The 26,220-nt window shown below is 40.6% G+C and overlaps 9 protein-coding genes across 9 annotated transcripts; 4 read left to right on the forward strand and 5 right to left on the reverse strand.

The window, feature by feature from the left end:
* Positions 1-205: 205 nt before the first annotated feature.
* On the reverse strand, positions 206-5,980 carry BNI1 (formin BNI1; the record flags this gene model as incomplete). Its single annotated transcript, XM_037285994.1, has 1 exon — positions 206-5,980. One exon carries the CDS (start codon positions 5,978-5,980, stop codon positions 206-208), a length of 5,775 nt encoding a protein of 1,924 aa, XP_037141889.1.
* A 409-nt stretch (positions 5,981-6,389) lies between these two features.
* On the reverse strand, positions 6,390-8,192 carry HG535_0A01010 (amino acid permease; the record flags this gene model as incomplete). The annotated part of the gene is made up of 1 exon (XM_037285995.1): positions 6,390-8,192. One exon carries the CDS (start codon positions 8,190-8,192, stop codon positions 6,390-6,392), a length of 1,803 nt encoding a protein of 600 aa, XP_037141890.1.
* Positions 8,193-9,397: 1,205 nt separating this feature from the next.
* On the forward strand, positions 9,398-11,125 carry LYP1 (lysine permease; the record flags this gene model as incomplete). Its single annotated transcript, XM_037285996.1, has 1 exon — positions 9,398-11,125. The coding sequence occupies one exon, from the start codon at positions 9,398-9,400 to the stop codon at positions 11,123-11,125; it is 1,728 nt and encodes a 575-aa protein (XP_037141891.1).
* A 510-nt stretch (positions 11,126-11,635) lies between these two features.
* PIK1 (1-phosphatidylinositol 4-kinase) lies at positions 11,636-14,743 on the forward strand (the record flags this gene model as incomplete). Its single annotated transcript, XM_037285997.1, has 1 exon — positions 11,636-14,743. One exon carries the CDS (start codon positions 11,636-11,638, stop codon positions 14,741-14,743), a length of 3,108 nt encoding a protein of 1,035 aa, XP_037141892.1.
* Positions 14,744-15,111: 368 nt separating this feature from the next.
* Positions 15,112-16,287, forward strand: TAM41 (putative phosphatidate cytidylyltransferase; the record flags this gene model as incomplete). Its single annotated transcript, XM_037285998.1, has 1 exon — positions 15,112-16,287. One exon carries the CDS (start codon positions 15,112-15,114, stop codon positions 16,285-16,287), a length of 1,176 nt encoding a protein of 391 aa, XP_037141893.1.
* Positions 16,288-16,803: 516 nt separating this feature from the next.
* Positions 16,804-17,688, reverse strand: IST1 (Ist1p; the record flags this gene model as incomplete). The annotated part of the gene is made up of 2 exons (XM_037285999.1): positions 16,804-17,607; positions 17,665-17,688. 2 exons carry the CDS (start codon positions 17,686-17,688, stop codon positions 16,804-16,806), a joined length of 828 nt encoding a protein of 275 aa, XP_037141894.1.
* Positions 17,689-17,859: 171 nt separating this feature from the next.
* On the reverse strand, positions 17,860-20,949 carry TFC4 (transcription factor TFIIIC subunit TFC4; the record flags this gene model as incomplete). The annotated part of the gene is made up of 1 exon (XM_037286000.1): positions 17,860-20,949. One exon carries the CDS (start codon positions 20,947-20,949, stop codon positions 17,860-17,862), a length of 3,090 nt encoding a protein of 1,029 aa, XP_037141895.1.
* Positions 20,950-21,314: 365 nt separating this feature from the next.
* On the forward strand, positions 21,315-22,391 carry UFD1 (polyubiquitin-binding protein UFD1; the record flags this gene model as incomplete). Its single annotated transcript, XM_037286001.1, has 1 exon — positions 21,315-22,391. One exon carries the CDS (start codon positions 21,315-21,317, stop codon positions 22,389-22,391), a length of 1,077 nt encoding a protein of 358 aa, XP_037141896.1.
* Positions 22,392-22,508: 117 nt separating this feature from the next.
* On the reverse strand, positions 22,509-26,111 carry HG535_0A01080 (uncharacterized protein; the record flags this gene model as incomplete). The annotated part of the gene is made up of 1 exon (XM_037286002.1): positions 22,509-26,111. The coding sequence occupies one exon, from the start codon at positions 26,109-26,111 to the stop codon at positions 22,509-22,511; it is 3,603 nt and encodes a 1,200-aa protein (XP_037141897.1).
* Between the last annotated feature and the right edge of the window lie 109 nt (positions 26,112-26,220).

Raw genomic sequence — 26,220 nt, forward strand, 5'->3', positions numbered from 1 at the left:
ATTTCGTCAGGAAAGGCTAGCTGAAACTCAAGGTAGATGTCTGTAACCTGTTTCAATTTGACTTCATGTTGTCACCAACTAGCTTATTACGTCGTTTGGAAAAATGATCAACATTTGTAGGGTAACAGATATCCTGTTTTTCAACATAAAATTTTATGTACATCTTGAATGCTATATAAGCTCTAGTTTCTTATGCCTACGTAACTCAATCGGTTTCTGTAATGACGCCGCCATTATGCTGATCAAGTTTGGGTTTTGCCAGTCGTTCGGGTCCTGCCAGTGATTCGGTGTCGGCTACTTTTAGCAAATCTGATCGAGTGTCGGCAGTCACATTATTATCCTCATCTTCTTCATCGCCGAAAAAGCGTAGCTTATTGCCAGATGGCAGCTCCGTATTTGTTTTCCTTCTTCGTGCTCTTAACCGTTCCCTGTGTTCTGCCGAAGAAGAGTCTCGCTTTTCTGGAGAAAACTCACTTCCCCGTAACTCATTTAATAAGGCCTTCGCTCGATCTCCAATAACTTCTTGAGCAGAGTCAGATTCTCTTTGTGATTTTGAAGGGGAATAAGAATCTTGTTCCTCAATAGGAGCATCAGCAACCCCTGGTGTTGGCGACTGATCCAAAACAGCGTTCGGAGTTTTCATAGTATTTTCCGGCGAATATATCATAGTATCATCACCGTTGTCAATATCTTGCATCAAGTGATCTGTCGCATCTTTGTCAGCGGTGAGCTTTTTTCTAATCATTGCACGCTTTCTGGCTGAAGAGGGATCAGATTTGGTGGGACCAGCGTTTTTCAGTTGATCCAATAACTTATCCATCATTGCACGCCTATCTTCGGAGCCTTTACTATCACCAGAATCGGAATTGGTTTCATTTTGCACAGCTTCCTGTTCTTTGAGTCTTTTCTGCTGTTCTTCGATCATCTTCTTATGCCTCTCGTATATTCTTTCTTCCTCTTCGGCCTTGATATTTTGAGTTTGAGCTCTTTTGTATTCAGCAATGAAATCGGCGAACTTTTTGAAAAAAGAATTCTTTGCAAATTTATCACCAGAATCCTCACCGTATCTTTGCATTAGCCCTTCAAATTCCATAATGGAAAGTCGAACCTCTTCATCGAGTAAATCACTTTTCTTCCGTGCCTCAGGAAGAGCAGGAAGAACCTTACTTAAGACTCTATCGGAGGGGTGAAATTTCGACGAGTCGCTCAAGTTGCCGATTTCTATGGATCTTTCCACATTAATTATTGATTGGCAAAACTCCATACAATCGGAAACAAGTTGGTCAATTGAGACTTTTGTAACTTCGATGACAGGCTGTAGTTCTGTCAGAAAATCATTGAATGACGGATAATTCTCCCTTACAATTTTTTCGACATAATTCAAAAATGTCATATTATTATTGGTATCCTTAATAAATGTTAGTCTCTGTAAAGTGGATAACTTGAAACCTTGTGCTTGTTTGTTCGTGTCGTTCATGTAATTACCTACAGCCAAAATGACGTTGAAAACATTCTTCAATCCGTTAGATTTTTCGACAGCAGCAACAGCCTTATCGACTTTTCTCAATTTTGATATTAAATCACTGTATTCGCGTTCAAATGAAGTGACAAGTTTCAAGGCTCTCATACGCGACCCCCAATAAGGTTGAAGATTAAACATTAGTTGCAAATACAGTTGATCGGCTCTTTGTAAATCTGTAGGATCTTTTTCAGGTGGTTTCACATCCTTGGCTGATTTGACACCTTCCCAATCAATCGAATAAGGAGCGTAGTTCTTTGCCAAGTTTGTTGACACCTCAATTATCTCAGACTTTGATAAGAAATCGATAACGCTTGGAGTATTCAAAAGTTCTCTGTCGCATTTCAGTATCTTTGAAATCAAGTCATCAACGGTCAGCTGCGAGAACATGTGCAAGTTTATACCAAATTGCTGTGAAATGTCATGCGAAAGGAAAGAAATCTTCTGCAGGTCGTCTTTTTTTCTGGATTTTAAAGACTTGATCTCTCTTGCCACAAATGCCTTTTCCAGATCAGCAAGAACACCCTTTTCATATAAATCTCCAGCAAATTTTTCTGCCTCTCCTGAAGACCAGATGGAGTTGTCTGTTGCATCCAGCTTTTCCCAATGCAGTTGTTTGAGCCGCTTTTGTGGGCGAGGATAGCTCGAAAACAAAGAAGGAGACTGTGGTAATAAGGGAGAAGGAATCGCCGTTCTGCTACTGCTTTTCTGACCCATCATAGGAAAAGGTGGCGGTGGTGGTGGAGATGGAGATTGCAAACGTGGAGTCAGAGAAGGAGGCAAAGGCGGCGGAGGAAGAGCATCGCCATTTGGCCCTTTGGAGAACAGAAGAGGAGGGGGGGGAGGAGGTGGTGGTGGTGGCGGGATTGTAGCTCCCACGGGATCTTTTTCCTCTTTGTTGTCCGTGGTGAGCAAAGAAGGAAGTGGAGGCGGAGGAGGTGGTGGAGGCGGTGGCGGAGCTTGCGCATGCGCAGAGTCTAATTTTTCATTAACACTTTCCGATGACAAAGGACTCCTTTTCTCGTTCTCTGAAGATGTGGTAGATTTATTGGAGAAAGGTTTCTTTCCATCGGCTGAATCTATGGTCGCCGCAACAGCATTCTGTAAGTGCGACTTTTCTGTTGAGCTTGATTTGGGTTCTTTTTCGTTATCTTCAAGAGGTTCAGCCTTAGATACCCTTTTAGAAAGCTCATCCAAAAATGGTGCAGAGACGCTAGACCTTTTCATTCGTGCGGCAAATGACTTTTGATGAGGCTTCAAATTGTTCAAGCTTGAGACAGGTGAACTAAATTCGTTCTGACCTGTTCCATACCTTTGAGATAGTGTTTCGAGAAATGAGTTTCCTGATTGACCAGAATATGTGCTGCTCTGATCGGCAATTGTCCTTGATTCTTCTAGACCATCCTCTTCGCTCGAGGACGAGGAATAATCTTGGACATTGCCCTCTACTATATGGCTTTTTAATTCCGCTAATTCATCCGCAATTCTGTTCATTTCATCTAACTTTCGCTGGAAGGCCTTAGGGTCGAGAGTCGAGTGTATATTATCGCTGCAACTTTTATCAGACCGAGAATTTATATCTGAAAAGTCATCTAAATTCAGTTCCAATCCATAGTTCTTATATTGAGTCTCCAGCTCCTTCAATCTTTTAAGCGCTTGGTTTTTCTTCTCGTTAAATAGTTCATTAACTCTTTCTTCCACATTAAACTTAGAAACATCATTCGTTTCTCTCTGAATGTCACCTAAGGCCTTTCTTAGTTCATTCAACTTATGGACGCTTTGTTCTTTATGTACCTTGAACTGTGTGCCTTTTTGAATCTCCACAGGCGCCTGTAATACTTTGGCCTTATGATCCGCGAAGTTAGTCATTTCAAGTTCTCTTGCTTGTGATTCAATGTCTTCCATTCGAGATCGCAGTTGTTCGAGTCTCTTATTAGGCTGTAAAGTGATTCCAAATCTCTTTGAGTCAGTACTTATATCTTTTTTGGTTTTTTGCAAACCTTCTTGAAGTACCCGTTGGATGCTTGTTTGTCTTTCTGGATCTAGAGTGCCTGGAACGTTGGATCTGACCTGCCTGTCCTTCGAGCTTTCAGTTTCTCCTGTTCTGGAATTGAATAAAGTCAACATTTTACGAAGCTCAACCTCGTGTTCATGCTTTTCTAAAAGATGTTTTTTCTTCAATTCTTCTAACTCTGATTGTAATTGTCGCGTTACTCTCTGCGTTTTGGCCAAAATGTTGTCCCTTTCTTGCAATTCAACCTCAAGTTGACCTACAAGACCATTTCCCGCAGCACTCAACTTTTGGCTTAAAATATCTCGTTCTGCTTGTGCTTCTTCCAGCTTTTTGGTCAATGTCCTGCTCTCCAGAATTGCACGACGCGCTACTTCATCGGTTTGCATTGAATCGTAAAGTCGCTGAATAGCCATGTTCATCCCTGAATTATCATCTGTTGAAGAAGCACTTATATTGGTTACTAAAGAATCCATGAGCTTAAGCTGCTTAGATAGTTTTGTTGGATCTTCTTTGTTTTCTATTAGCCTCGCACTCGAGAGGAATAAGTGTTTGACCAATGTGTTCAACAGCCTTTCATTCTCAGTTCCCTTACAGTGGTCAGAAAGCTTTTGAAGAATCTGCACGGAATCTTGCATATTTATGTCGTGAGTATCATTCTCCGCTTCTAATGCTAAATTGAGGTCATCAAGTTTAGCGTTTTCGTAATAGTTTATTTGCTCAGTGAGCTTATCATAATCAAAAACTTTTAGCTTATTCATAATTCTTATGAAGCCTGCATTCTCTAAGCGAGTTCTTAATAGGATTCTCTGATTTAAAACGTCCGTACCATTGCAAAGATGATTTATGAAAACCATTGTCCACTGAGCATACTCTAAAATGGCATTCTCACCTCCAGATGATTTGAAATCATCAGATGCTCCCACTAGCGATCCCATTTTACCTCGACCTTCTAAAGTCTTTTCCACAGAAAACATCCAAGCTTGTACTACCTTGAACATGCTTTCCGAAGTGAAATGTGAAAAGTGCTGCGGTAAATTCTTCATATATTGTACCATATGCAAGTTCTCGCCGACTTTGAATTTCTTGTCCAGAGCATTTAGAACAGCTTCAAACCTTGCTTTATTCTTACTTTCCAACATGCATACAAATATTTCAGTAGCCATTTTTCTTGTGGCAAGCCTTACTGAAAATAAAGCATTTGCAACAGTATCAGCCATGATAGAATGATGTGAAAATTCTTGTAAACCTTGAGCAAGCATGGAAAGAACCCTAAAACACTTGAAAAATGAATTCTCCTTGTCAAGCGTGTCTGAATTCAAAGATGAATTTGGAGCCGTTTTGTATATTGATGTCATTAATACATTTGCCATAGCTATGTGGCCCTGATGCTCTAAAAAAATGGCAACCCAGTCCAACTGTTCTGTTCGTAAAGTAACCCACAAATCATTCATTTCGTCTTTTGATAGCTTATCAGCTATCAGTTTTTTGACATAATGAATTGGTGGTCTATTAATTTTATCTGACAATAAAGTTGAGCTAGTGGAATTTTTCTCTGCCAACTCATAAAAACTGTTGCTGTTACTGGTCGATATTTGATTTGACGCAAAATTGTTTTTTTTGCTAGGTTTTGCCAACGGTACATTACTATTATCGAAAACTACCGATGATCTAGACGATGTGATATTAAGATTTCCTGAACTTGCGGTTAGGTCTATGCTTGTCTTAGGGACTGACGGGTGAGAGCCACCGTTCTTGGCTAGCATTTTCTTCAATTCACTTTGAAGATCCTGTTTAACGATTAACCACTTCTTGTCGATATCGTAACTCATAAGTTCGTGTTGCTTTTGGGGCGACAGGGATTGGAAGATATTTCTTTTATACATGATGTCTTCAAACAAGCTCTCAATCTCATGAGTATCCTTAGGCATGTCTAGCTTTATTACGCCATCCGAAGTCATAAATCTAGCCAAATTAGAGGTAGAGGGCTGTGATATTATACTGCTAGAGGAGAAGCTTTGATTAGTTGGTTGTCTAGATAGGCCCGAATGACCTGTCAAAATAGATGTTTGGTTGGAAGATCTTCTAGAGTGCGTGTGTTTTGCATTAGGCGGTACCGAAGGAGATCTCGATCGGTAATCTGAAGGTTCATTCGATGCCTTGCTGTTGATATACTGTGATATATTTTGTGTATTCAATGTATTTTTCTTGTTGAGAGGTCTAAGATCGTTAGCATTCGTTACTCGACTTGGTACCACAACTTTTTTCGGTGAAGAAATATCTGACGGCTCTATTCGTTGTTGAGCCCCATTAGAGGAAGTAGAAGTATTCGTCAATCTCTTGAGATTGCTCAAAATCCCCGATCCAGTATTGGAAGTATTGCTTGAACTATTGTCATTGCCACTGTTATTACTACCGCTGGAACCCTTTGTTGATGTGCCTCTTTTCATCTCGATAGAGGTAACGGTCTAGGGGCAAATGCCAGGGCAAAGTGGTCGTTCAGTCCGGCTATTGAAAGACCTTGGCCAATAGATAGATCAAATCACTCTAGTATTGACTGTTCTCTTTAATTGTATTTTTTTTTTTTGATATAAAATGAGGTTTATACCAGCGAGATATTCCCTTATTGTTTTCGAACTACGGAAAGTCGTGAAAAATAATATGCCCATGATAGTAGAATTGCAGGATAAATCACCAGACTTGATGAGTTTGATGAAGAAAAAAAGGCTGGCCTTTTGACATCGTACTGTAGACATCTAATTGAATAAGTGAAATTGGAGATTAATTTTGAAGTACATTTAAATAATATTAAAAAGAAAAATACGAACGACCTTTAAATACAGTATAAAAGAAAATATGCTATGCTACAACGTTCCAAAATTTGTCCCAAAACGTTTTTGGACCAGGTTCATCCCAGATGACGGCTTCAATATCTCTTCTATCCGTATCGATATCGACGTCCTCAATCCTTCTGATAAATCTACACCTGTAAATTATTTGAAATAAGACCCAAACGAATATGAAAAGGAAAACCGAAATATATGCGGCTACGAAATCCACACCTGAGAAGACTGGTGCAAAAGAAGTAAAACCTTGAATGATAATAATAATGACCATGAAGAATATTGCGTAGTAGGCCAAATAAGGCATGAAATGTGCTTTGTAGGGCAAATCGTCTCGAGAAATACCTTGGAACTTCAGTGCTTGCATAAATCTAACATGGCAAAAGGAAATGAAAAGCCATGCGAAAAAGCCCGCAATGGCGGTAATATTTAACAGCCAGTTGAATGCATTCTCACCACCAGTAGTAGTTTCCATATATGCTAGAGCACCAAATAATGCTGTAAAAACCACTGCAACGTATGGAACACCGTGTCTGTTAACTCTGTTGAAGATTTTTGGCGCTAGACCATTTTTCGCAAGTCCCAGCATGATACGAGATCCAATATAAATGTTTGAATTACCAGCGGAAATGATGGTACTTAAAATAACAGCATTGAAAATATGAGGCAAAACTGGGGTTCCAGAGTTTTGAATTGCGATAATAAAAGGAGATGCTGATGCGTATTGATCGCTATCCAATTTTGGGTCATTAAAAGGTACTAATAGACCAACGAAGAATAGGGAAAGAATGTAAAAGAATAAAATTCGAAAAATAACTTTCTTGATGGCTCTTGGAACGGATTTTCTTGGGTTGGCAGCCTCACCTGCCGTGATACCAACCAATTCCGTACCTTGATAAGTAAATGCAGCATTGATAAGAGAAGAGACCCAGCCTAAAAATCTCCCTTCACTTTTCTCGGAGGAGATAATACCTGGCCCCCAAGGACCTGGATTCCTCCAGTAACGGAAACCGATTGGACCAGTAACGCCAGCCCCACACACAATACAAAGACCGAAAATGATAAATCCGACAATTGCAATGACTTTGATAAATGCAATCCAAAATTCAAATTCACCATAGTATTTGACCGGAAACATGTTCATGAATGTAAGGAGCACCCAAAATATACTGATCCACGCAGCCATTGGCACAGCACTAGTCCAGAAATCTATGATTTGCCCCACAACTGACAGCTCCAATGCAAATGTAATAGCCCAAGAAAACCAGTACATGTAACCATTTGCCGCTCCGAAAGCCGGCGACAGAAACCTGTACGAGAATACAGTGAACGATGAAGTAACCGGTATGAACGTCGCCATTTCTCCTAAAGACTGTACCACCGAGTACGCAATTGTACCCATAAACATGTACGCGATCAAGGAACCAACCGGGCCCGCGTTCTCCAGCGGAGCGCTGATACCAATGAAGAGACCGGTGCCGATAGTACCACCCAGCGCGATCATCCCGATGTGTCTCTGCTTCAGCTCTCTCTTGACCTCCGCATTCGTCACCTTTCCTTCCTCCAGGTTTCCGTCATCGCCCTCTAGCTCACTCAGCGGTGACACACTGCCATTTTCCGGCTCCGGCGAGCCGTACAGATCTATCTTGGACGCCCCATTGCTCGAGCTGTCTGCCTTGCCTGTTACAAACGAGTGCTTCCGCCTGTATGCTTTGCCTTGCGAACTCGAATTGTTCGACGACAAATCCCCCTCTTCTATCGCTCCGTTGTAATCCTGAAGCTCATACACCGTTTCCCCCATTTTATCAGTGCCAGACATTTCACCTTACAATATTGGCCACTGATCCGATCACAATGTTATCCGAAGTACAAAATCCTAGCTCAGATCAGTCTACTTTGATTATTACACTGTTATATATACAAATAAGGACATCTGCTATGTTCCTGCCAAAAAAGAAAAAAATAAAAAAAAAAACAATAATCAAAAATGGATGATGTAGATTGGGAGTATTCCATTCTCAAGAGCTGCAAGACTAATGAAATGCGAGCGATAAGGCCAAATGATTATCATTTTTCAAGAGAACGGAGCGAAAAAAAATGCATAAAAAAAAGACGTACGCACAAGATTGCAGCCCAAGCAAGCCTGCAACTCCTAAAATGCGAACCTACCCTTAGAAACCCGGGGAGTTCAACGACACTTTTCCGCTGCACTAGTCACGGGAGATGATTCCCTCGGTATCAAATGTGACTAGTCCAACTGATCATCCTCACAAGACTCACTCGAGGATACCAATAGATGCCACCCAGCTCTATAAGGCGCTTGAGAGGGATAAAAGCAGATTCGCACATTGCAGAATGCCGTGAAAGGCCAATTTTCACAATTTGCGTGTCAAATATCGCCTCTTCGCAGAAACTTTTTCAGGAAGCTTCTTTTTTGCTCTTTAAGGAAACATGCAGCGAACAATCAAATAACTTTAACCGGAAAAACTTTTTCCCCTGAAGCTAGAAAGCAACCAAACGCAACCAAACGCAACGCAAATTGGAAGTGCGGCATTAGGCCTTGGACTTGGTGGATGGGGCCGTACAAGTCCTACACAAAATGCGGGCTGTGCCGGCTCGGAGTGAACGCAAATGCGAGCAGATGGCCTGAAAAGAGCCTTGCGAGGCCCCAAGTGAGGGTCCCACACTGAGTGTATATTACCAGCAGCGCCCCTCCTGAAAGAAGCGCTCGAGCGGCGGGGCTTGTTTCTTTTCGAAAAAGAAAGACGGAAAAGTGCATAGAAGAACAAAAAAGTAGAGCCAATTTCCGCTTTCTAGCGGGAAGAGATGAGGAAACAGAAGGTGTCAGTGGAGGAGGCGGTGATGACGGATCTCATGGCAGCTTTGTTGCTTGTAGCATTGCAGGAATGAGATGAGATTGATACCGTTGCACACTTCAAGTTGTGTGTTCACCACTTCAGAGCTAGAAGAGATCGACGGGATCTTCAGAAGACGTCAAAGCTGAGAGAGCTGGGAGCGAGGGACATGGCAACGGATGAAGAGATCTATAGGATCAAGTCGATGCAAGATGAGAAAAAGTCGTTGGGCGAAAAAGTGTCAAGTAAGGAGGAAAAATTTGCGACAGTAGCGCTGAGCAGGTCTTCCGCAATCAACAGCCAGAACACGGACATAGAGGAGGCCGGTGGTGAGGACGTGGATCCCGAGGAAGGGCATTACAGGGACACCAAAGTCAAGAGGGCATTGAAGCAGAGACACCTTGGAATGATTGCTCTTGGGGGCACTATTGGAACTGGTCTTTTTGTCGGTATAGCGACGCCTCTGCACAACGCGGGACCCGTGGGGACCTTGATTGCGTATCTGTTCATGGGTACGGTGGTGTATTTCGTCACGCAGTCGCTGGGGGAAATGGCAACGTTCATACCGGTGACGTCGTCGATCACGGTATTTTCCCGGAACTTTCTCTCGCCAGCCTTCGGTGTGGCCAACGGCTACATGTATTGGTTTAACTGGGCGATCACGTTTGCCGTTGAAATATCGGTTGTGGGACAAGTTATCCAGTATTGGACCATGAGCGTACCTTTGGGAGCATGGATTGCAATCTTTTGGGTCTTTGTTTCGCTTTTAAACTTTTTCCCAGTTAAAGTTTACGGTGAAATTGAATTTTGGGTTGCGTTTGTTAAAGTTGTGGCCATTGTTGGTTATTTGATATATGCGTTGGTCATTGTCTGCGGTGGCTCTAGTGAGGGTCCGATCGGGTTCCGCTATTGGAGGAATCCTGGACCTTGGGGGCCCGGCATTATTACCTCGAAAACGGGCGAAGGGAGATTTTTAGGTTGGGTTTCTTCCTTAATTAATGCTGCATTCACCTATCAAGGAACAGAGTTGGTTGGTATCACGGCTGGTGAGGCTGACAATCCAAGAAAATCTGTTCCAAAGGCTATCAACAATGTCGTACTCAGAATTGCTTTGTTCTACATTTTGTCGATTTTCTTTGTAGGTCTACTGGTACCTTACAATGATCCAAGGTTGTCCGATTCCTCTGCTATAATTGCAGCATCGCCTTTTGTTATCTCCATTGAAAATGCCGGTACAAGAGCTCTACCCGATATTTTTAATGCAGTGGTTATGATCACGATCATTTCAGCAGCAAACTCAAACGTTTATGTCGGATCTCGTGTGTTATATGCTTTGGCACAAAGTGGCAATGCTCCAAAACAGTTTTCTTATGTCACAAAACAGGGTGTTCCCTATTTGGGCGTAATTGCAACTATGCTTCTCGGTCTACTTGCATTTTTAGTTGTCAACAACAATGCCAACACAGCGTTCAATTGGCTAATAAATATCTCCACTCTGGCTGGTTTATGTGCATGGCTATTTATATCGTTTGCGCATATAAGGTTCATGCAAGCACTAAAGTATCGCGGTATATCCCGTGACGATTTGCCTTTTAAAGCTAAATTTATGCCTTGGGGTGCATATTATGCTGCTTTCTTTGTTACAATAATTATTTTTATCCAGGGTTTCACTGCATTTTCACCTCATTTCGATGTATCAGAGTTTTTTACAGCCTACATTTCATTGATCCTCCTGGTAGTCCTTTTCTTGGGTTGCCAATTGTACTATAGATGCAGATTTATTTGGAAGGTTGAAGATATTGACATCGATAGCGATAGACGAGAAGTTGAAGCCATTGTTTGGGAAGATGAAGAACCTAAAAAATTCTGGCAAAAACTCTGGGCTGTAATCGGCTAAATGCGTAATCCACCTATGTTGATGGATTTCCATCATTGGCTTTGCTATAAGATGCAAATGTAGTCTTTGATGTCTGATAAAGATCGATTCATATCGAATTCTAAAATAAATGTACTAAAAGTCTTGGATTAATAAATAGAGTGTAGATAGAGTTAAAAAATTAATGGAAATATGGTAGAATAGCACACATTGGCTACCTGACAGATGACAAAGGGGTCCAAATGTTCACAACGTCAGACTGATAACTGTGAAATGTTATATGTCGCTCATTTGATATCACATATGACGACTTTCTTCATTTAGTGTTGGTTCGGTTTAGTAGCATTTCGCGCTGAGGCACCTTTAGCGAAAAGCATGTAGGGCTACTGGTAAATCTGACTATACCAATCATTTGACGGCAGGTTGCAACTACATTGGCGCCCGATTGCAATCTCCGATTGTTCATATAGTACATCTCCTGGTGACAAGAGATCTCGAGCCTCTGGTGCCAACCACACCTTCTATATCACAATGAGTAGCGGGCCAAATGATAATGCCAAGGATCTCAATGATTTAGTGACAAATCGAATGAACCAGGTCCTCCTTAAACACTGTAGCTCACCTAACTTTTCAATTTACAACTGTATTGAGCTACTGTGTAAACATGCAGATAATATTGGAATACACTTTTACCTATGCCAAAAACTGTTGACATTTCCTCACTCTGAATTACAGTTTTATATTCCCCAATTAGTGCAGGTATTATTAACTGTCGAAACAGAATCTATGGCTCTGGAAGAGTTGATACTGGAATTGAAAAACGAGAACCCCCATTTTGCTCTTCTGACTTTTTGGCAATTGCAAGCATTGCTTGCTGATTTATCGACGGACCCTAAATCCTATGGATTTCAAGTAGCTAGAAGAGTTTTGAACAATCTTCACTCTTCTTTATTCAATACAGCTACTGCAGATGACGAAAATAAAATCAAGAGAATAAATGAGAATGTGGGGCCGGGTTTATTATTGGCCTCAATGGTCATGTCATCAATTGCATTACCGCAACTAGGAGGGATGACGAGACCTCTGGTTGATTCACAGGGAAAGAGGCAAAAAGCTTTTGTGTTTAAATTAGCAAAAAATGCAATGAAAGATTTGAGAAAAAATATTACTTTGAAAAATACCATTCTAAATACTAAAAATACTCATGTGCCCTCTAGAAACAAAGATTTAGAGCTCCCAGAATCACCGGTTGATCTCATTGATTCGACGAAAACAAGGGAAGATGCGCTTTTCAAGAAACCAAAACATTTAGAGACTGATTTAAATTTTGATATTGTGGATGACGTGGGAGAGCAATTATTCCAAGATAGAATATCGAATTCTATAAAGTTGCCAAAGAGAAGATCAAAGTATTTGGATGATTCCTACGTGCATAGAACCTATGAATCTGTCTCATTGTCATCGTCCCCAAGACAAAGCATAAGCTCCATGATACAGAGACCAACGTATGGAAGTGCGGTGTATGAGGAGAGCCTTTTAAATGTTGACCAATTTACTAGTTCAATGCCCGACTTACATGATGTACAACCATCTAGGTCGCGTACATCTTTATCTTTTTCAGAGAAGAAATCAGATGATACACGCTCTAACTCTCAGCCGCCTTCACTAGCAGACGGTTTCGTTAAGCTTTCTGCAGTCACTTCAGATCTAGATCGCATACAGGATATGGACGTATCTCAAATGACAACGAAAATGAAGATCAAGATATTGAAAGCAAATTACTTCCGCTGTGAAACCCAGTTTGCCATTGCATTAGAGAGCATCTCTCAAAGATTAGCACAAGTTCCGACGGAAGCTAGATTCAGCGCATTGCGTGCCGAATTATCCTTATTGAATAGTGACTTACCAGCAGAAGTTGATATCCCAACTCTATTACCTCCAAACAGGAAAGGAAAATTACACAGACTTGTATTAATTACGGCAAATGAAGCTCAAGTGTTGAATTCAGCCGAAAAAGTTCCATATTTATTGCTGATAGAGTACCTCAGAGATGATTTCGATTTTGATCCCACCAGTGAAGAAAACCAAGAGATACTCAGACGTAAACCGAATGCAAAAAGTTTCATATTTGACCTAAACGACATAAGCAGGATAAAAAACAGAGGAAGTGAATTTGAGCTCGAGTCAACAATATTGACTTCAACCTCCGAATCAAATACAGTTGCGTCACGTCCAGCAAGCCCGTTAATAAACAACTTCACTTTCCAAGAACCAGCGAAAAAGGGTGGAAAAGAGATGGATTTGGGAGACATGTCAATGATACGGGTTAAAAACCAGACTGATGCAGAAGCATATAGAGAATCGCTCGTGCTCCAGAGTGCAACAAAAATACCTGTAATACCAAGAGATTCTGAGCAAAGAGCACCTGAACTGAGTTTTGTCGCTACCCTAGAAGATGCTATTGTCCCCCGTGCTGAAACAAGAAACTTTCAAGATAAAACAGTTGAACTGGCTAACGAAATGCGTATTTCGGCTGTAATGCTTGCACAGTTGGATAAATCACCACAGGAAATATCTGATACTGCAAATCAAATTCGTGCTAAGATTATTGCTTCGATGAAAGAAGTGCAAGACAAATTCGGATATCGCGATTTAGAGGCAATTCACGGAACCGCAGGTGAACGTAAGTTGGAAAATGATTTGAAAACCGGTGGCATTGATACATCTTATTTAGGAGAAGATTGGATAACCAAGAAGGAGAGAATACGTAAAACGTCTGAATATGGGCATCTTGAGAATTGGGATCTTTGCTCCGTGATTGCAAAATGCGGTGATGACTTGAGACAGGAAGCGTTTGCGTGTCAGATAATTCAAGCAATGGCACAAATTTGGACCAAAGAAAAGGTTGACGTTTGGGTAAAAAAGATGAAAATTTTAATCACAAGCGCCAACACAGGACTTGTAGAGACAATAACGAATGCGATATCTGTACACAGTATCAAAAAATCGCTAACGAAAAAAATGATTGAAGATGGTAACTTGGATGAGAAAGGTGTAATTGCAAGTTTAAATGACCATTTCATTAGAGCATTCGGTGATACAAAAAGCTTCAAATATAAGCGTGCTCAAGATAATTTTGCATCCTCTCTTGCTGCGTATTCGGTGATATGCTATCTATTGCAAATTAAAGATAGGCATAATGGTAATATTATGGTTGACAATGAAGGGCATTTGGTTCACATAGATTTTGGTTTCATGTTATCAAATTCACCCGGTTCGGTCGGATTTGAAGCTGCGCCTTTTAAACTTACCTATGAATATGCAGAGCTGCTAGGCGGTCTCCAAGGTGAACCTTACAGGAAGTTTGTCATGTTAGTGAAGGATGCCTACAAAGCGCTGAGGAAACATGCCGAACAAATAGTCTCCATGTGCGAAATCATGCAAAAAGATAACATGCAGCCCTGCTTTAACGCAGGAGGAGAAACTAGCGTTCAATTGAAACAAAGATTTCATCTCGAATTGTCCGACACTGAGTGTGACGAGTTTGTAGAGAATTATCTCGTTGGTAAATCGCTCGGCAGCATATACACAAGACTTTACGACCAATTTCAACTCACAACCCAAGGTATTTACAGCTAAATGTACAAATTACTGGTACAAGGCCTCAAAGAATTATCGATACATTCTCAACTGTTTATTTAAGACTAAATAACTTCTGATGCACTTCAGTAATCGACTTGTAAAAAAGTGTCATGTGAATTTCACGCGCTTTCGAGTGGGCGAAATCTCCGCTAAAAACTCGCATTCAGTTCGCATCTCATTTGGATGATACATATAGCAACTCAGCATTTTCAGCTTGGAAGCGTTGAAATACGAACTGTCAGTGACAGGCTTACTACCATATCTAATATATTAATTGGTAAGCAGCTTGTGTTTAACCGTTGTTATCTCTTTAGAGTCTTCACATTTTTTTATTTCAAAATTTCTTCAGAAGTTATCGAGCAGTAATGTTGGGGTTAAAGTACAGTGCTAGTACTGCTGGCAATGCTGGCACTATGCTGAGGCTTTTAAAAAAATCAACTTCACTTGGGTGTTTGAGTTCTGTTAGGCGTCATGGTACTTCAGCTGAACCTGATATTTCAAGAGAGGAAGCCATTATTCATGGAGTCAAAGTTGGGGACTTCAAACGAGTTGCAGGCAAGAAAAGCACCGAGAATTTAGACCTTTTGTTACTGGAAGAGGGGATCAAGAAGACCGATGAGTTAACCTCGAGTTTTACAGATTATATGTATAGATTCAATCGATTGCCGGCGGACTTTGGATCCAATCAACTGATTGCCGTGGATGCTGAACTTCAGAAGGAACTAGAGGGTATCTTGGCAAGTTTCGAAGCACCTGTGAAATTTGCTTTTGGCTATGGATCTGGTGTTTTTCAACAGACAGGGTATGTGCAAGGCGTTGATAAGCCACAAATCGATTTAATACTGGGAGTTAGTCATGCGACACATTTCCACTCTTTGAATATGAGACAGAACCCTCAACAGTACTCCAGTTTGAGATACTTTGGCTCGTCTTTCGTATCCCGTTTTCAAGAAGTAGGTGCTGGAGTGTATTTTAATCCATTTGCTGAGATAAATGGGCACGAAGTTAAGTACGGTGTGATATCCATGGAGAAGATATTGAAAGATTTAGCTACATGGGATACTTTTTATATTGCTGGAAGATTACAGAAGCCCGTTAAAATTCTAAAGAATGATCTAAGGGTACAATATTGGAATCAATTGAACTTAAAAGGAGCTGCTAGTTTGGCGAAATATTTCACATTGAAAAAGAATAATGGCGTCTTTGATGAGTTTGAATTTTATAATGAAATTGCGGGACTAAGCTATCTTGGTGATATCAGGTATCAAATAGGTGGCGAACACCCTAATAAAGTGAAAAATATTGTTACAAAAAATTTTGAGAAGTTCCAATATTACTATAAACCAATCTATAAGGATGTTGTTCTAAACAATTCACTGTATTTACCCCAAGGGTTCACACTAGAAAATGCGGGACATTTACTACATGATCGTATCAGTAGTTCAAGCGCCTTGCAGACACTGAAAGGTATTTTCACTGCTGGAATAGCTAAATCCGTCAAATATGCATGGGCAAAAAAGCTCAAGACTTTCAAAAATTAAATTTAAAGATTACTTCTGAGAATCAAATCAAATATGACTATGTTTTTGTTGCCTCCTACCTAAGTAACTATTACCATCATTATCATCACTTCTAGCTACATCTTCATTGAATAACATAAACTTCTCACCTGTAAATAATAGCGCCATGAGCTGTGAGCTTTGCAACTGCTGGGGCGATGGACGAAAGGTCAAAAAGATAAAACGACTTCCTTAGTCACTGAACGTCTCCAGTCGGATGAATGCTAAATATTAGTTGCAAAGACACAGTGCACGGCGTATTTGCACAACCGCTAAGATCATCACTTTAGCCAATGCACTGAAGACATCACAGGAGAACGCACTCTATATTTGAAGTTTTGCTCGAAGAGATGATCCATGACGCACTTATTCTTCCTGGGGTTTCTTTATTCATAACAATTTTCTAGATGAAATCTTCACCGCCAGTCATAATTTATCCGATTTCGAGAGGCAGCACAATATTTCTAACATACCAAGCAGTTTAGATTGCGATACATATCATCTACGTAACGCTGCGAACCGTTTCTTTAATTGTTCAAGATCGTCGCTACCTCCGCTTTCTTTCCTGCGCATAACTTTAACGTCCTTTTTTATGTCTTTTGGTATTTTCAAGTCTCTTTCTAGTGTTTCACTGTTCTTTCTTGGTTTTCTGACCGAGATCGGGTGCTTTGCATCTTCTGTAAATTGATCGTCATTATCAACCGCAACTATCGGCTTGAGCTCCTCAAGCTCTTCCTTGTCTTCCAACTCCTCATCTTCGGTATCGGTCAGTTGCGAGTAGGGTGCTGCATAGGTTCGTGCAATTTCTTTCAAATACATTACTACAAGCTCCTCACCTGGTAAATTGGGGGAGCATTTTTTTACTACTTTTTCAGGAACGCCTATGCCACCATCTAATATTACCTTCACAAAATCTGGGCCAAATTTTAAAGTTAGCAGATCTCTAATCTGGGCCAACTCTTTGACCTCAGGTGCATGAATAGTAGCATACACAAGTGCTCTTACAGCTTCATTGATCCCATCATTCATGTGTTCAGAAATCAAATTTGCCTCATCGGTTATGCTCATTAGAATGCTGACTCTTGCATGCAAAAGCTCGCAGTATAATTCCAAAATTTCAAGCAGTTCAATGTGAACATCGTCGTTTATAAGCGTTTCGACTCTGTAATGAGCTTTTTGCTCCTTCCCATCGTTTAAAAATTGCGCTACTTCCCTCCTATCTTGCTTTGCCAGTGCCTGCTGTTTTTCTTGTACGTACCTGAGTCTCTGGATACACATTTTTAGGCATGTTTTTAGTTTGATCTAGCGTTGTTAATAACTGTTTCAGGGGCCAGTTTGAGAGCTAGAAAATAAACATACATTGAACGGAATCTGCTGGGCCATAGTTATCAAATCCAGCCTTTCTTTTGGACTATTTATGAGCTGTAATCTCTCGGCCCTCTGTTGTATAGGGGAGGAGCATAAATCTTACTGATGGACTTTTTCAGCGCGCTCTGCTTTCACTAGTACAATTATCAGCTAGTTTCAACGGTATAAAGTTACAAAAGAGACATGCTATATACTCAAGTACTTCTCCATTAGATGGTTTGCAAGTCTAGTATTACCACTTTCCTGGTAAATAATAATTGAATTATAGGCGGCATGCTTTTTCAGCTTCTCATCCTCGTAGTCGTTTAGTACCTTATTATAATACTGCACTGCTAAAGACAACAAGCCCAAAAGATGAAAGGCACGTCCAATGTTGTAATCAGCTTCTTGACTCTCCAGGTCTGTGTAAGAACTTATCCTGATTTTGTAGTATTTGAAAAGGTACCTTAAGCCATGCAGGATCTGAAAATGTCTATTGGCAGTTAACCTCTGCATCGAGCGATGCAAGTGAGATAGGCCCATAAGCAAATTGACCATGGGATCATTCGGAGCATCCTGTTCTAACCTGATTAAATACTGCAATGCAGATAAGAACCCCCTGCTAGAATACAGCAATACCGCATAAATGTAGTAGAGATAAGGGGAATTTAGCTTCTGCGGATTGGAAACTTTTTTATTCGTAATTGACGCCTGTCCGTTGACATGCTTCCCATATCTGATGCTATCATATGCTTTCAGTTGTCGCAGAAAAAACTTTTGATGGACTGTTGAACTAACAATACTCAATGCTGTTTGGCCACGAACCAAAGAATACATAAAAAGCTGCAAAACTTTTCTATTGAACTGAAACTGATTTAGTAACCCCCTTAAATTCTCTGTCAGTTCAGTTTCATTTTCCGTTTGCAAAACTATTGCCATTTTCACAAACTTCATCGTTTTTGCTCTTGTAGGGTCCTGAAAGAATACATTCACTTCCTGTGCAGTTTCAATGATACTAAGTCCATCTTCTATGCTTTGATATTTTGTCATTGTTAGGGCGAGTTCCATAAATAACTCAAACCATTGATCATAAGTCAATCCTCTCAGTTCCGTTGCAGATGTGAGAGTCACCCTTTCCTCCATCAAGGGAAGACCATCAAGTAAGTTGTCTCCTTTGGAAAGCTTTGATAGTCTTTCGATTTTGTAATCAATGACTTTATTGAATTTTCTTGTTCTTCTTATAATACCAACAAACTTTTTTGATCGACTTTTGATAAAAAAGTTCTTAACACTCGAGAATACGTCCACTAGATCGGATGCTGTATCTATCCAGAGAAGCTTTTGCTCCTTTTTGCCATCATTTACTCCAATTTTGTACAAAGCCAACTTGTTATACTTATCCAGAACTTTGGCACTTATTCTTTTCTCACGTTCAGACCTTTCCCTTTCAGTATCCTGTGGAGTCCGCTTTTTCTTTGGACCAGCACGCCTAAAGAGACTATCTTCCAAAAGCGGTTTCCCAGACGCATCTTTTTGAACCACATCAGTCCCGTCTGTGTCTTTCTGTCTGTCAGGGGTATTGCTTTCGCTTGCCTGTTTTTTTCGTTGTTCAACGACTTCCATCAATAATCCTTGAAAAATATCGCTATTTCCCAGATGGTAATTTATCTCTGCTAGAACTAGTTTTTCTTCCAGATTATCTTCCTCTAATTCAACAATCTGTTCATAGTACTTTTTAGCCGTTTCGTACTCTTCAGTTTCTTTGAAACACTTAGCCAGCGGCTTGTAAAGCTCCAAAGTACAATATTCTTCAACAGAGAGCAATGGTGAAAAAAAGTCGATAGCCTCTTTATATTTATCTGCTTTTGATAGTGCAAGAGCAACCTCAAAATATAAATCAGAAATGTCGGGAAAGTTTTCATCATACAAAAATTGGAAATGACTTATAGCTTCAACAAAATTTTCGTTGTTCAATCTCAGCAGTCCCAGTCTAATTCTTATATCAATGGGAAGAGTATATGATTTTTCTTTCTCTGTTTCTGTTAAAACATCAAATCTACTATTTTTTAGCCTTCTATCATCGAATTCACTGTCATCTGCAACATCCTCCCAAAAGGTCTGGTTTTCTCTTCGTTCAATCCAACGAGCGCATTTTTTTATGATTTTTATACCTGAAGCGCCGCCGGCAGGAAGTTTTAAGAAGAGTTCAGCTAGGATATTTAGCGATGACCAATCAAACAGTATGCACCTGTACCGAGCCGAGATTTTTTTCCAATTAATATTGGGATATAACCTCATCTCCTCCAAATCCTGTTCATTTGGGGATTCACTTTGCTTATTTTCCTCATCATCATCATCCCCATTAGAATCCTCATCAGAAGATTCTAGTGCACTTTCTGATGCGGCTATAATTGCATTTCTTCTAGTAACATTGGAGTCGAAAATTTTCATGTATATATCAATGGCATCATTGATACGATTGTAATCGACATACAACACGGCCAGTTCTCTTAAAATGTTACTGTCAAAGGGGTTATGGGCATATAACTTCTGAAAGCCTTCTAACGCTCTTCCAATTTGTCCGATTTCCTTATAGAGTAATGCGCGTCGATATATACATTCCCATTCTTCATTATTGATGTGTATTACCCTTGAATAACAATAGATAGCCTGTCTTATATGATCTAAATCAGCCGATAGTATTGCTACAATCTTCCAGAACTCCCAGTCAGATGAATTCAAATGAGCCGCTAAGAACCAAGAATTGCAACAATCATTGAGTCTACCCTGCAACTGGTAGATATCACCCAGCGTCTCATAAGCAGCAAAGTTTCTCGCATCCTTCTTGATAACCTCATTGTAAAGTCTCTCTGCAACTTGCAAATCGTTTCTCACAAATGCTTCGTTTGCCTCGGACAGCAATTGAGAGACTTCGGGATCTAAAACACGTGGTCGCCTTGCCCTTCCAGCGCCCGGCTTCGGTCTCCCATCTTTGCGTTTTCTCTTTACTTTGAAGTTGTGAACCTCCCTTATAGCGTCCATGAAGTCCTCCTCATCATCTTCAGACATCTCTCCGTAATCAGAGAACTCTGCCAACAAAGAATCTGCCCCGCTTGCGTAATTTTCATGATCAGAAACATCCAGCATACCGGCTTCATTTTCTTGCACATCCATATCCTCGTCATCACTTATCATTTTTCGATAATCATCCAGGTTATCAAAAAACTGTTCCGCATCCTCTTCATAGGGTCGTACGCTGCCGCCACCGGAGTCTTCTTTCTCACGAGCATCTACCATTGCTTCCTATAGTGACTATATCACGCTGACTGAGCTTCAGAGTCCTGAATGCACACACCTCTCCTACCCTGTCCTGTTACTACTCTTGTAAAACAAATACACTTTTAAATAAAGGTCTTCATAACAGACTAACTTCAATATATTTCCTAATGTGTAACTAGCTCAAAAAAACTCTTTTAGGAAGTGTGTATCTTAAAAAGGAAATTCTCATGTTTTTGATATTTAAGAAGTGGCCCTCTGGCGATGAGAGTACAATTGTTAATTCATGAAATATAGCTAAAGAGCTTGTAAAACAGAGGCTCATTGTGAACCTATTAGCCAGCTAATTAAAGGAACCATTAGATTATAAGGGAAAAAACTACGAAATGTTTTCAGGGTTCAACTCATTTGGTAGTGGCTATGTCAATATACCGCAGAAATATGAGGATTTCTTCAGATGCTACCCTATTGCGATGATGAACGATCGCATCCGTAAAGATGATGCCAACTTTGGCGGGAAGATATTTTTACCATCCAGTGCATTGAATAAATTATCTATGCTAAATGTAAGGTACCCAATGCTGTTCGAGCTAACTGCGAGCGAGAACGGTCGAGTGACGCACGGAGGTGTTCTGGAGTTTACTGCGGAAGAAGGTCGGGCGTATTTACCGCAATGGATGCTGGCGACTTTAGGTGTACAGCCTGGCTCTCTGTTGAAGATAGGGTCTGTTGATCTGCCACTAGGTAAGTTCGTGAAGATAGAGCCTCAATCTGTGGACTTCCTTGATATATCAGATCCGAAAGCTGTCCTTGAACACGTTTTGCGTAAGTTCTCCACTCTCACAGAAAATGATGTGATTGAAATAAGCTACAACGAGAAAATATATAAGATCAAAATTTTGGAGACAAAACCAGAGACAGATGCTAAAGGTATATGCGTAATCGAAACTGACTTGGTAACGGATTTCGCGCCCCCCGTAGGTTACGTTGAACCAGATTATAAAGCATTACAGCAAAAGCAGCAAGACGAGCTCGCAGACCGTAAGAAACATCAACAAATCGATCCAGCCGCTCATGGTGAGGGCACAATGTCCAAAAGAATTCGCTACAAAGGTCTACTGAAGGAACCGAATGATGCTGGGTCAAAATTTGTTGGTGAGGGCCAAAAGCTTTCAGGAAAAAGTAGCAAGAAGAATGATGATAAAGGGTTAGACACAAGCAAAATTGACCTATCGTTGGATGGGGAGCCAGCTCCGTTAAATTTACCAGATGGCCAACTGTTTTTCGGCTTCCCCATAGTCTTGCCAAACGCGAATGATGCAAGTAAGGAATCTGATGTTCAGAATACGTTCCATGGGAAAGGTCAATCTCTTAGGAAAAGTAACAAACGGAGAGACAAAGGTGATCATGCCAGCATAAAGTCCAAAGCTCCTAGGAGTCCAGAAGTCATCGAAATTGACTAAGTACTGTTTATACTTTTTTTTTGTTTAGTTGCATAATTTTCAATTTGAGGAAACACAGAGAGCAAAATAAAAAATTACAAAGTAAAAATCTATCGGGAACTAGCGATAATAATGTCATCATTGAGATGGATTTTTCTTGCTGCTGTGACTTTTTTGGCTTACGATTCTTTTTAAAGCAAGGGGAAGGTCTTCGTCGGAAGTATCATCGTCTTCATTATAATAGCTGGAGTCGGCATCACCCAAAGTTTTACTCTTGTACAAACCATCGCGCATTATCGATCCTATAGAGAACGCTCTTTTTCTAAACTTCTCAGGCAATCCATCATTATTTTGACCTGCTTTATGTGATGCAATACGAGCCAAATTCACTGTATTATCCCCTGCTGCTTCCGAGTTATATTCGACAGGCTGTTCGTAACCAGCCGTAGAAATGGAACTTCCAGTCATAGATTCCTCACCTTCTGAAATTGCAGGATTCAAGTCAAAAGATCTGTGGTCTTTTGTAGCCTTATCTGGCTTTTTTCCCTTGATGAATTCGTCAAAACCTCTTGCTGCCTCTGCCGCCCAGTCCTCATATAGCGGCCGTGATAAAAAACCGTATTTAAATTCATTTATACCAATCAGAATTTTTGTTAGATCTAACAATTCTTCAATGTATTCAATGATTTCTTCAGCAGCAGAACTTGAAGCACTCCAACTAAGAAATTTCTCTTTTAGTGTATACTCATGAGGACGTAATATAACTCTAGAACTGTCTCGTCTGCTCTTTAGGAGGATGCCCTCGTCGATATCACTATCTTCATCGTCGCGAAATACATCTGATACTGGTTTTGGTCTCAATGAATCCAAACGACTTTTGTATCTATTACGCAGCACTCTGCTAACGATATTAATAAGTCTTCTCTGCGCTATTCTGGCGCTGGGTAGAAATTGAGGAAGTGGTGTTTTATTTAGAAAAGCTTCCTGCATAGCTCGCATTAAGCAGGAAAAACTTGCAACCATTTGCCTCCTATAGGGAAACACTACGTCATTCATTTCTTCAATCACCCCGCTACCGTACTGTTTCCGCAACAATGCTGCATTATCCATTCTATCTACAATTTGCCTTTGCACGAAAATAATTTGAGTGAACACGCTCTCCAATTGCGTATATTCACCCTTCAATCTAGGCTCTTGTCTAGTTAGACCTTTATAAGCATCTGCTCTCGCCAGTGCAGCCTTGGCGCTTCGTGAAATTCTTGCGAACTGGGAATATTTCTCTTCGGATAAAGAAACCTTGACCGTTTCACCCTCGAGGCCAGTAGCGTATAGAAGCTCCATTTCTGAGATACATCCACATACAAATGCGATTTCTTGATTCAATTGCTCACGAGCTTTGATTGGAAAGAAGCACACCTGAACAATGAGGGCAACACCTCCACCGTAACCGACAGCAAGACATCTTTTGGCAAAACTTGATAATATGCCACCAGCTATAGGAGATGGCAAGATAGCTGCAAGCATCACAATGTAAATACTAATGATTTGGATAATTGCCGCCTTAACGTAAGGGGTTCCCAGAAGAAAGTAGAATCCAGGGACAGCGCCAAATATTGTAATAACAGTCTCCAAATAAGGATTGGTTTGGTGCACACCAGCAACATAAGAAAGATAACCCCATGCTGCCCCAATGATAACACCAACTGCACGCAAAAAGAAAACCCAAAACGTTCCCCCCACAGAGGGTTCGAGGCACAAAATGCAAACGAAACCAATCCATGTACCACGGTATTGTACATACCAGTGTCTTGTTTTAGGAATAAACATAGGGAACGAGGCGAGCATCAATGCAATGGCTACCTGAAACCCAAATCTGAAATGACTGGAATTTTTCTTACAGAATTGATCCCACCAAAGCAAAGTCCGTGTTAGATAAAGCGAAGACCGCTCAGCGAAACCTGCATTTTTTTGGTTGCTCAAATATGTCGACGATTCAGCGTGCTGCTTGGTGATTGGAAGACCACCGATACCCTGCTTACCATCAGCATCAAGGTTTGTTTCCATTTTCTGAGATAACAATTCATCTTCCTCTTGAGAGGGCCTTCTGACTGCCAAAACACCCAATTTTCCATATTGATCGCCATCGATGGTACCTTTCAAACTTTCATTTTCCGTAATGACGTTGGTCCTGTAATGACTGCCCTTGAACCATGTTTTGAACGAGCCATAGTTTTTTAGAAAAATCAGCCAAAATGATTTTCCACGCAACCATCCTTTGCTTTCCCTTGTTTTCCTAATTTTGTAAACATCATTGACGTCCTTCATAATCTCAATAACGGAGTTTGTACATTCCTTAAAATTCATCAGAAACGAGGAAAGCAAGAACATTTCATCACTGGTAGATGTGACATCAATATCTAGTCCAATCATCTCTTCTCTAAAATTTAGATCAAATTCTATCAATGCTTCGGTCAGTTTGATAATTCTATCCTCAAGATCGAAGTCCTTGGGTAAATCTTTCTTGTGCTCATATGCGACAAAATCTCCATCCGGGAAAATTATAGGCAATTTGACTTTATCCAGATCAACGTCATATGCATATGATATGATTAATTTCACCAAGTATATGCATTCACTGAGAGATTTATGCAATCCATAGATGGGTGCCCTCAGTCTGTCCAAAATTTTGACGAGATTATCGGCATCTGCATAAACAATCTCTTTGTCTGTATGAATGGCCATTATATCACCCTCCATATATTGCTGCTTGCCTAGTAACACAAATTCTAGTTGACAGGCGTTGACTAAACCATTAATGTACATGCCTAACGGTTCTAGTAGTTTTATAATTGGCTTCAGCTGTGTTGGTGAAAGATACGAATAGGATATTTCGTAGATGCATTCTTCTAAAACAATGAGACAGTTGCCGATTTTCTTATCAATAGCAGTCTTCATCTTCAGCAATTTGGAAAGTGAAACGGGTGGTTCCGAGTATAAGGAGTCATTTCCCGTGCAATTCAAAGAAATGAAGAAATTAATCGAATCGTCAATTGCTTTGTGGATGTCATTAAAAGTTCCAACGGTTTGATTACCCAAAAAAGTACTTCCAAACTCAGGGAACAAAGTTAAATTCCAAAAAATCGACATGGCAATGCCTAAATAAAAAGGGGTACTGAAGGAGTCCGCAATGACAGCTGCTGATTCAGTGAGCGGTGCCATGAAGGTGAAATGAACCACCAGAAAAAGGGGAAAGACGATACCAAAATAGTGATGAGATACCGATCTCATCCAACCGTGAAAAAAAAGCATCAGCGTCTCGAAAACTGCCATTATTGCTAAGCCCGCCTCGTATCCTCTGTAATGCACGGCATATTGCTGTAATTCCGTCAACGTATGCCAAGTACTGCCCAAACATCGTTGAGCCAAAAACCTCCCAAGCAAGGAATAAGCTAATCCAAAAACCAACCCTGTGAGACAGTAAATAGCGCCCTGTATGGTACCACTTACGCGTCTCCCAGGATGAACCATAACTGAAATGAGCGGCAGCATCGCTGGTTCTGTACCTATCCTCTCCCTGACTTTAGGTATAAGACAGAAGATAAAGGCCACCGTGGAGTTTATTGTGGATTTCGCTATTCTTCGAGCCAATATCTTATCACAAGGAAAATAATGCTGCCAAAGTTCAAACCCGCGCCTGAGAACACTGGGTTTCTTGGAGCTAGTCACCGATGAGCCAGTCATCACGACAACCACTTCTATGATATCACAATGATATCTCACTTGCGGAGAGCGCTAACCTTCAATTCCAGCACCACAGGTATGAATAGCTAAATGCAATACTCATTATATA

This window comes from Zygotorulaspora mrakii, chromosome 1 (genome assembly GCF_013402915.1).
Source record: "Zygotorulaspora mrakii chromosome 1, complete sequence".
Taxonomy (NCBI): domain Eukaryota; kingdom Fungi; phylum Ascomycota; class Saccharomycetes; order Saccharomycetales; family Saccharomycetaceae; genus Zygotorulaspora; species Zygotorulaspora mrakii.